A 9566-nucleotide genomic window follows, 5' to 3' on the forward strand; every position below is an offset into this window, starting at 1 on the left:
TTTCTATATCTGGGTTTTACAGGGTTAAATGGATGGTGTTTTTGAATTAAACTCCTTATGAACTGTTTGATTTAAATGTACATTTGTAAGCAGCAGTGAGTAACCTCCATTTGGTCTGTCACATTTATCATTTTTTTCTCATTTTTCCACAGATTTGTGGAGGGCCATGAGTGTTTTTAATTTGAAGCTGCTGCGAGCCCATGTGGACATCGTGTTCAACATTCATCATTTACATACACACAGTTCAGAGTGTAACAGGACCATTTAGTATTTTAGTCACATTTCCAGATTTGTACTGAATTACTTCTCAAACTCTAACAAGTAAATCTTTTTCCAAAGAATATTGTCGTACAATGAATTGCCAGTTTCCGTTAAAACCGGTTTTACTCATTTCTGTGAATATCACTAACTTTGTAACTGTTTCTATTCTGCCTTTTTTCTCTTGATACTGTATAAATTTGATTAAGCAAAATGTGTTTCGTAGGCTCTGTCTTAATTTGTTGATGAATATATATATATATATATATATGTTAAGGCTGTAATATTGGTCAGGTCCTGGTATTTTGCATTCACACAGTCCTTCCCATACTAAATAATGAAGCCTTTGATAAAATACAAATGTGTATGCTGTTGACACAAACACTAATGAATTAATCCGCTTGGTGAGGTTTGAGGCATAATTTGTTTTATACGTCAGTCTGCTACTACTGCATATGTTGAGCTACATTAGCTGCTACTAGGTGTCATGTTTTATCAAAGAAGTCCTCCGGCTCAATATCCTACTAATTGACTGAAAATTATTTTTACCATTTTAACATCATTTTTTTTTAACTGGATTTGAAATGTCCATCTTCCTTTGTGCTTTTGCAATCTCAATTTACCAATCTCTTACAATGTTAATGAATATAGGACTCTGTTATTTTGGCTGTATTAGGGCAGTAGCTCAGGTTTCCACACACTTTTAGTTTTATTATTTAGATGCCTTGAATTCAATAGCTGCTTATTAAATAATTAACTAAACTAAAAAATAAATGTATCAGAAGTTTGTCTCACATTTTTAAACCAATATTTGTACCAAGTACTGGATTTGTAGTGGATTGTTTAATGGCGTGTACTGATCTGAGGACCTCTGGGTAATGAATCCTGCTTTAGTATACCATGAAATCAAACAATTACATTCATGTGTATCAATACCATTTATTCATACGGTCGACTTAGAAAGACATGATAACACACTCTAAGTCTGAAACATGAGGCTATCTATGCATTGTAAAGTGGAGTTCACACCACAGATATGTTTCCTTTTCCAAATCACATACCATTGCTAACTATTGGGGCTAATATCGGCACTACAGGCAGCATTTATGCACTCCGACAGACAAACATGCAGTTTTGGCTTGCAGCTTAAACAATTTAAAAGTTCATTTAGCATCCAAATTTAGTTGCAAAATAAAATAATGACTTTATGAACAATACCAGAAGAAGAACTTCCAAATAAATTACTCAAGTAGTCACACCGCAGTCTTTGCAACACCGTAACTCAGAGCACCATCATCTGATATGTTGCTCTAGTTGTGGAGTTGTCTAGAGTGGTTCATATCTCAATCTAAAGTTCATCTCTCTCCTCTCCTTGACAGTAGCAAGCTGCTCTCTGGCTGTTCATGTAGGGCCTGCAGCCCAGAGTCCACACCGTGTTGAACAAGGTGTCTGCTACCGTTTCACATGCTGAGGACAGGAAGTGACAGAGAAACAAACATTCAGCACAGAGCAATTTGTACAAAAGAAGGTCATTGTGTTGGGAATGTAATTTACTCATCCAACAGTTAATTTCATTGAATTAGTGCTTTACAGGTTTTACTCATTTGTATTAGGACACGTCTTAGGGGACGTTTGGATCTTAGGTTTTATATATAACCTTAAGCCTTCAATTGTAATGTTAATGGCATACTTAAGCTAGCTAGCAATGGCTGTGGCTAATAACATGAAACGGTTGTAGTGACTCAATAATGAGCGGGAGAACCACCGATGTTAGTGCGCAGTACGCTTTTATACTGTACAGGTGGCTCCAGTGCTTCATCGAGCCATACTTTTAGCCCCGCCCAAAAAACCAAAACCAAAAACGGTAAAGAAGAGAAAAACATTGATACGCCACAATTCAGTACCACATAGTTCCCAGTCTTGTACTGTTTTCAACAACTATTTTATGACACATAATGTGTTTAAAGAGAAATCACAGAATTTCCTTTACACAGACTTTAAACTTTATGGAGAAGCAGGTTTTCTAAAAGGTTAAAGGGTTACTGACCTTCTACTTTTGACACAAAGCCAAGGCTCTTCTTGAGGTCAGAGCAGATGCTGTGGAGGCACCAGCGGAACTTGGAGTCGCAGCGGTACTTGTTGGAGCCGCAGGTGTCGTAACACATGTCCAGCTGATTGCAACATTTGGTCATGGCAGGGATGCCCATGTCCATCTGGAACACAACACAGGTGATTAATGTGTTTGTACGCAAGTGTGGGGGGTTCACAGGGGGTTAGTTTTGCTTAACACTAAAAAGTGACTCCATTATTCAATCATATGTATGTTCAGTTCTCTGGACATTTAGAGACTGTATAAAAATGATTAGAAGGTTGGGTCAGAAAAGGGGATCAGGGTCTTTATGGATTTATTTTCCCCAGATTTATTTTTAATTTCATTATTTACTGTGACAACCAATAGAAAAAAAATTACTTCAAAATAGTTATGTCCAAAATGCCATTTGTTTGCCCCATGGTCCATAAAGGGATGTTTTCCAGAGGTGTGTCTTTGTATTGGGACTTGATTATACACTTACCTAGTGGGACCATAATGTCAGTTTTGAGCAACAGTAGACATAGATCGTAATATTTAGTCGGGATTGAACATTATTTCTAAGGTGCAGACCATTATTTCACTAACTAGCAGTCGCCATAACTTTGCCTCTGTGCACCTATTCAGTGTCAGTAATAATTGATCTTTCAGTTGTTCTTTGTTCAAAAATAGCCACTGAAATGTTCGATAAACAACATGCACCATTTGTTATGTTTACCATAATTTTGGCAGTTGTTTGCACTTATGTGCAGTTTTGGCAAGGTAAAAAATATTGTTTCATTAACATGTTTAGCTTGAAAGCTGGGCTAAGTTCAGATATCAGGGTCAGGGTCAGGGTCAAGGTTAGTGGTTTTTTTAAAAATGTATTTGAAAAGTCAAACACAAGTTCTTGCCCACTTCCCCCACACTAATCATTTTTGTACAGTCCCTTAGATTTGGCTTTTTTATACGAGTATCGATTACATTTCCATGTTACATAAATCAAAATGAATTTGCCCTAAACAGACAGAAGATGCATACCCCTTCTGGAACAGGAAGACCAAAGAAGTAGGAGCTACACCCATTAGGTTGTGGCATCTCGTAGCCAGGACGAGGAAGAGGAGCCTTACCTGAGAGGAGGGGAAGGAAAGCAAAATATCAGATGTCATGTTTCACAACAGGCCAATGGGAATGTGTCAGAAGTGTTTGCACGGTTTGCACATAGAGACACAGAGGTTACGTACTGGGTGCATATCCATTCACATGATATTTGACACATTCTCCAGTCACCACATGAAACCTCTCCTATCATGCTGGGGTCACAGTCCATTTCCAGGCCCTCTCCCAGATGATAACAAAGATGATAAGTATAAGAAGTAGTCAATCCTATTAAGTGTCAGCACATTCTTGTTGTTGGGTTTTAATTGTTGCATTGTTAGTTCAAGCAGGCAATTTCCAGACCGCAGCTCCTTAAATTTATGATATGATATGAATGTATTATCCATTGAGTATATATATCTTAACAGTAATAATACAGCTAATTTAAACAGCATTGCTTTGATCAATCAAAGGAGTGTGAATATTTAAACCTATTCTAAATCAAATTCAAATAATTTTCCTAATTCTAAATCTGGATATAATTTCATGTGGCTTTCCAGCATGAGCAGAGTTTCACACCACATGTAATCAATGTTGAGGGGAAACTGTGAAACTGTAATACATTTCCTCCTTTCAATCAAGATTAAATTCCAAAATATTTTGCCAAAAAGAATAACCAGAAAGATACATCCATGGTTTGAACCACACTGGCTGATAAAAGGTCCATATTAGCATTGTTCTAACCCTAAACCATACTAACCATAGAGTGTAATGCTTACTAATCCATTTATCTGACTTACCATATCGACAGCGGTATTGGCACACTCCATCACGTCCGCCCATGAACTCCAGCACGGAGTCAAAGTAGCCGCCGACTGACTCAAAGCCGCCTCTGAGGGAGTTTAATCCCCAGTCCTCGCTCTCGGCCTCCGCCTGCGTGCCATCAGTGGCCTGGCCCGGTGGTGGTGCTGCTGCTGTTGGGTCCTCAGCCTCTTGACTCAGAGCACTGTGGATGAACAGGCCCAGCAGGAGCAGGACAGGAGCAAGAAGGGTCCAACGGATCATCCTGTAGCTCACTATGAATAGAGTTAGAGTTCAGAGACTGAGGGGAAACACGAACACAGTCACAGAGGCAATACTGAAACTGTGTGCGTGACCTGAACTTTGAGCCAGACGCAGGGACGGCCTCATATGTGGAGGAACAAAGTCCAACTTCTATCTCATCTTTTTTGACATGTCTGAGCTTTTATCAGTCTTTGCTGATTGATGATGAGTGTGCTTGTTGATCATACAGCCCAGGGGATTAAATTACATTTTAATCCCATTCATTTAAGAGTTGATCTCCCTCGACAGTAACACACAGTAGCAAACTGGATAGAGTCAATTTGCTTTAGAATTAAAGAACATCACCTCTGTGCCCTGCTGAGCCTGGTTTCTATATATCAGCACATTAATAAAAATACTAATATCATACAGTAATTATTTCCCACATCTGGTAGAATTTACCACTGAAACCTCAAAACTAGCTCATAACAGTTAATTCTTTTAGGGAAAAACTGCATATTAGGTGTGTTTTGGTCAATGAGATACAGTGTTTTGGTCAATGAGATACTGAGGAGAACTGCATCTAAATACTCACTGTGTGTGTGTGTGTGTGTGTGTGTGTGTGTAGGCATCCAAAAGTGTGTTTCTAACATTTCTTTTTCTTATCTTTTGCCACATTTAGATGCTCTGACACAAACTGCTGTGCAACTATATCAACTGGCATAGTTTTGTCTGTAACTATACACTGAAGCATCTGAATGGAAGACTTTGTTGTGGGTTAGTAGACAACAGTCTAATATGCCACAGACTAGAACCTTGTCCCAGTGTTTCCAGATTTTAAGGTGTTTCATCACAGGGCAACACATGACAAATGAAGATAATTATAATCCAACAAATCATGGGACAACACAGAGCATTTTTAAAAATCCAAACAAATGTATTTAGTAAACTTGGCACTGATGGGCTAAAGAAGCGAGTGGGTATTTAAGAAGAGAAACATGAGCAAGTCACTTACAAAAGTCAGTCAGTCATCACATGTACCACTGGTTTGTAGAAAGACTGACTGATTTTACAATAAACAAATGTCAATAAACAGAAAAGAGGCACTTAACACAGGTGGATTCATTGGCTATTAACATGCTCTGTGGCTATGTAGTTTCTTAGTGTTTTTGTTTAATGAATATACAGTGGGTAAAGTTTAGATGAGTCTATTTCTATTTGTATAAGTGGATATGATATGTAATACCAGGACCCTGAAACTGCAGCAGCTAAATGGAATTCAGCCATGATCATTTTATTATTTACACCTTTTCCTACCGTTACATTTCACAATGTCTTCCATGAAGCTTGTAACTGACAGATGGTTTAAGCTGTAATATACAGTTTTCCACGGTGGCCATTTTGACATAAAATAATAGGGTAACCACAGGCACTGATGATACTAATTAAGGTCCCATTCCATTTAGTGTAGCAGAGCCTTACCAGTGAGGCAACATGCACATTATAGCAGCAATCTGACTCTGTTTGACATGAATGGAACTGAACCTTAATTAGTATCATTAGTAACACCTGTGTGCACCCTACTACTTAATGTCAAAGTGGCTGCAGTAAAAAAGGTCTATCGTCCTCATAGAAGAGTACCGGCGCACACATCTCTTTGCTATTAGAGATAATATTAAGGAAGTTCCTATGTCAGCCCGAGCTGCAACTGAATCCCTAAAGACTTGAGTAAAAAATAAAACAAATCAATCAGTGCAAATGATTTCAGAAAAACAGCAACTAGGTGTGTACTTGTGATAATCAAGGTGAGTTTCTGTCAGGTTTAAGAGAAGCTGTATATGATCTACCGGTTTACCAGACAATACAAAACTTCACCACTAAGTGGCGCCAGGTGTCAGGATCCCCCCTCCCCATCTGTCCATATTTGGTAGAGTCCAGGGAGGTGACGTTTGTCTGAAACACGGAAGAAGAGGTAAAACGACGGAGTGACGTTACGAACGCACATGAAGCCGACCTTAGAGCACTAGAACCATGGACGTATCCATGGACGTATCCATAACAACGACTCAAACTCATCCAGCGTTTGTGTTTAACTTGAGCTGATAGCTGCTGACTGCGTGCTCACATCCTCGGCTACGAGTCTTTCCACAACGAGTAATAATATAACGAACGACGAGTAAACTAAAATGGCTTTCGCGAATCTGTTTACGAGACTGTCTGCTGTCGAAGAAGCTGTTAGGAGCCCTGGTCAACACGCCTTTACACACAGGTATTTAACGATGGATTGAGTGTGTTTGAAGCAGCAGTTCTGTTTTAATGGCTTTCATGTTAACGTTACTTAACGTTACATCGTTACTCTGTTTTATAGGAACGAGACTGAGCGTGGTGAAAGAGGCTGTGCAGGAAAGAGGAGGACCCAGGGGGAGCAGGCTGGCCCCCATCAAAAGGTGAGTTGAACTTGAACTTTGTGTCTTTGCTCGCACTTTGTGATTTATCAGCTGTCACATTTAATAGTGAATCTCTTTTGGACACTAACATCAGATAGAAAGTTGTAGGTTTCAGCATTATTTTAGATCTGTGAGCTAACTCTAATACAGTTTAATTCAGCCCTGCAATAACCCCCTACCCTAATGAAGGTTGTAAGATGAGTGATTATAACTTAGTTTGTATTCTTCATTAGTTTTTCTTTTTATTTCATTTTTAAGTTTTGTGTTCAATTCGGTTTAATTTCACTTAAGTTGCATTCAGAGTGGGCTTGCTCGTTTCAGTTTAACATAAGTTTATTTGTCAGGGGCAGTGTAGGTATTAACAATACAAACACATGACTCACAGTCATGTAGACATAAACATACGCACCAATGCCTCCTCGTGCTTGTTGTGTTGACAAATCTGACCAAATTGACAAAGAATAAAACTAAAGACATCTCCTGTATATTTGTATTTTTCCTCAGTTTGTTTGGTAAGTACACTAGTTTTAGTTGACTATAATCACCTTGGTTGTAAGTTCAGTGTTTTATTTGTTAGTGAGTGTTGTCTAATGCACACCTAAATAAATAATTGATAAAAGATTTTAAAAAATATATATAATCCATAAAATGAGACAAGCAACATATTTCAAGATCTTTAATATACAAACGAAAGAGGTGAATTGGAAAAAGAAGATTGAAGATTTCAAATGTTATGAAGAGAAGTTCAAATAGGGGATGGGGGACGCAGGTGCTATATCCATTCATATCTGAACTGTAAAAGTCACCAGGATCTTGAAGGGAAAACAAATCCTATCATAAATTCAATGTTTCATTAGTCTAATAATAAAGATCAGGAAAATCATATAAACTACTATTAAGTAAATATGATTTAAATAGTCTGATACTGCACTCAACTTTAATTACTGTCCTGTCATTGATATAAATTGGACACCTCTCAGTATAACAACGGCCCTACAAACCACAGCCTTCAAAATAACCATTAGTTTAATTGGTACCTCTCTTAAAGCCTTTTATTGCAGTAATGTTGTAATAGACTCCATTTTATCTTCGTATAACTGCAACTGAGTGTGATTAAAGTTATATGGGGTATGCCTCTTGTTTGCATAAAATGAATTTGTATTTATGGACTGGAAAACATCTACGTTCCCTCCACATTTAACTTCTTTGAATTTTCTTTCCACAGAAACAATGTCACAAAGTCCAGACAACCAGGACTTCTCACGCCTCATCGGTTGACTCCAACCACCACAGGCATAACACTTCTAGTGAACATGCAAGTGTTGGCTTCAACAGAGACAGTAGCAGCAGTGATCACGCTGGCTACAATAACAGGTTTCAGCATCAACGGACGGACAGAGGGAGACCTGCCTTTAGAGGTGGAAGCCGTCAGAGTAGACGCACTTCGAGACAAAGAGGAGGGAACAGGAGAGGTAGAAATGATAATCAGGTAGGTCAGACGCTTGGCTTTGCCTGTCAGTGCAGATATCATCCATCATCAGCCGGTTATCTGTCACAGTTTGAATGATTCTCACCTGCTGCTGTGGCAGAAGAGGCATCCGGTTCAGTCATGTTGAACGTCTAAGAAAAACTGGGCCAGAAATGGTAGTGACGGTGCCCTTTGTTGCATGTTACCTATCAACTGAATTCTCTCTAAATAAATGCAAAAATCAGGGTTCCCATCTGTCATGGAAAATCCGGAAAACAGTTGAGCAATTTTCCAGGCCTGGAAAATCTTTTCCAACATTCTATCAGACTTCCCCAAAACGACTGTAAGGGCAAAGTTATGTTCAGGAATATATTAATGTTCCAATGGTAGTTTATAGCCGAGGGTATTTATGCTGTGAATACATCGCAAGGTCACGTCACATGGTAGCACCTGCAGGCTGGATGGGTTAGGTTACATTATTGTTCAAATTAAGTCATTGCTGGCTGGTAACCATGGTAGTTATTTTACTAATTTTATATATTAACCTTTCCAACTTGTTTTAAAAGGTTTGATAGTGTTAGCATGTTGGGTTCCGTTGCTAAAGTGGACAGGCTTGCGCTAACTTGTTGCATGCACATTTTGTGATTCAGTTATGGCTAAGAGCAGTGGTTTCAAACGTGTGTTGGGCTTCGTTGGCAGTTGTGTCATTGCTGTTCAGGCAGCAATGTTTTATACACTGCTTAAAAATGGATTCAGTTTATACATACACCTTCCATCAGAAACAAATAAAACATAATGATGGATTGATGGATATACTTACATAGTAACAATATTAAAAGAGAGCATTAAAACAAATAAATAAAACATTGACTGTAAGAGGAGATAATAGTATAAGTAGTGACATTAAAACATTTAAAGGTTATATCTGTATACTGACATGCTTCTAAAACACTATTCTTTAATTACAGGTGTGAGTGACAAAACATATATACACACATATTAGTGTATGCCGCGATCCCCGTCTGTCATACCAGCCTTGTCCTGGAAGACAGACGCACTTGAAATTGCTAGTGAGGTAGCAAAAAATTGCATTTTGGAATACTTTTCTTGTGTTATAACTTGTTCACAATTTAGATTTTTCTGTAGCTTTGTGATCCAAAAGCAGATAAAGTCACATTAACCT

General features: G+C 38.4%; 3 protein-coding genes across 4 annotated transcripts in view; 2 read left to right on the plus strand and 1 right to left on the minus strand.

Annotated features, from left to right (window-relative positions):
* LOC118326827 (cyclin-dependent kinase 12-like) overlaps positions 1-1066 on the plus strand; it is an 11240-nt gene extending 10174 nt beyond the window's left edge. For both annotated transcript variants that reach the window (XM_035659935.1, XM_035659934.1), the window contains exon 6: positions 153-1066. The gene's annotated coding sequence lies outside the window, so the exon portion shown is untranslated. The remainder of the gene's footprint in view (positions 1-152) is intronic.
* A 191-nt stretch (positions 1067-1257) lies between these two features.
* Positions 1258-4489, minus strand: LOC118326828 (group XIIB secretory phospholipase A2-like protein). Its single transcript, XM_035659936.1, has 4 exons — positions 4225-4489; positions 3368-3456; positions 2306-2471; positions 1258-1725 (listed from the first exon to the last, which is right to left on the minus strand). The coding sequence occupies exons 1-4, from the start codon at positions 4487-4489 to the stop codon at positions 1607-1609; spliced, it is 639 nt and encodes a 212-aa protein (XP_035515829.1). The 3' UTR covers positions 1258-1606.
* A 1477-nt stretch (positions 4490-5966) lies between these two features.
* The window catches only part of LOC118326826, a 10037-nt gene continuing 6437 nt past the window's right edge, over positions 5967-9566 (plus strand). Inside the window, exons 1-3 of the mRNA XM_035659931.1 lie at positions 5967-6737; positions 6837-6915; positions 8141-8404. Of these exons, the coding sequence (XP_035515824.1) occupies positions 6655-6737; positions 6837-6915; positions 8141-8404 (426 nt within the window). The 5' untranslated portion in view covers positions 5967-6654. The remainder of the gene's footprint in view (positions 6738-6836; positions 6916-8140; positions 8405-9566) is intronic.

The sequence above is a fragment of the Morone saxatilis genome, unplaced genomic scaffold (genome assembly GCF_004916995.1).
Source record: "Morone saxatilis isolate NCDOM2014 unplaced genomic scaffold, NCSU_SB_2.0 Contig17, whole genome shotgun sequence".
NCBI lineage: Eukaryota > Metazoa > Chordata > Actinopteri > Moronidae > Morone > Morone saxatilis.

Coding starts and splice junctions, on each gene's coding strand:
- LOC118326828 (XM_035659936.1), bottom strand. CDS start 4,489: ATGATCCGTTGGACCCTTCTTGCTCCTGTCCTGCTCCTGCTGGGCCTG. Junction 3,457..4,224: donor CCAATACCGCTGTCGATATG/GTAAGTCAGATA, acceptor CCCTCCTCTCAG/GTAAGGCTCCTCTTCCTCGT. Junction 1,726..2,305: donor CTTTGTGTCAAAAGTAGAAG/GTCAGTAACCCT, acceptor TCCTGTCCTCAG/CATGTGAAACGGTAGCAGAC.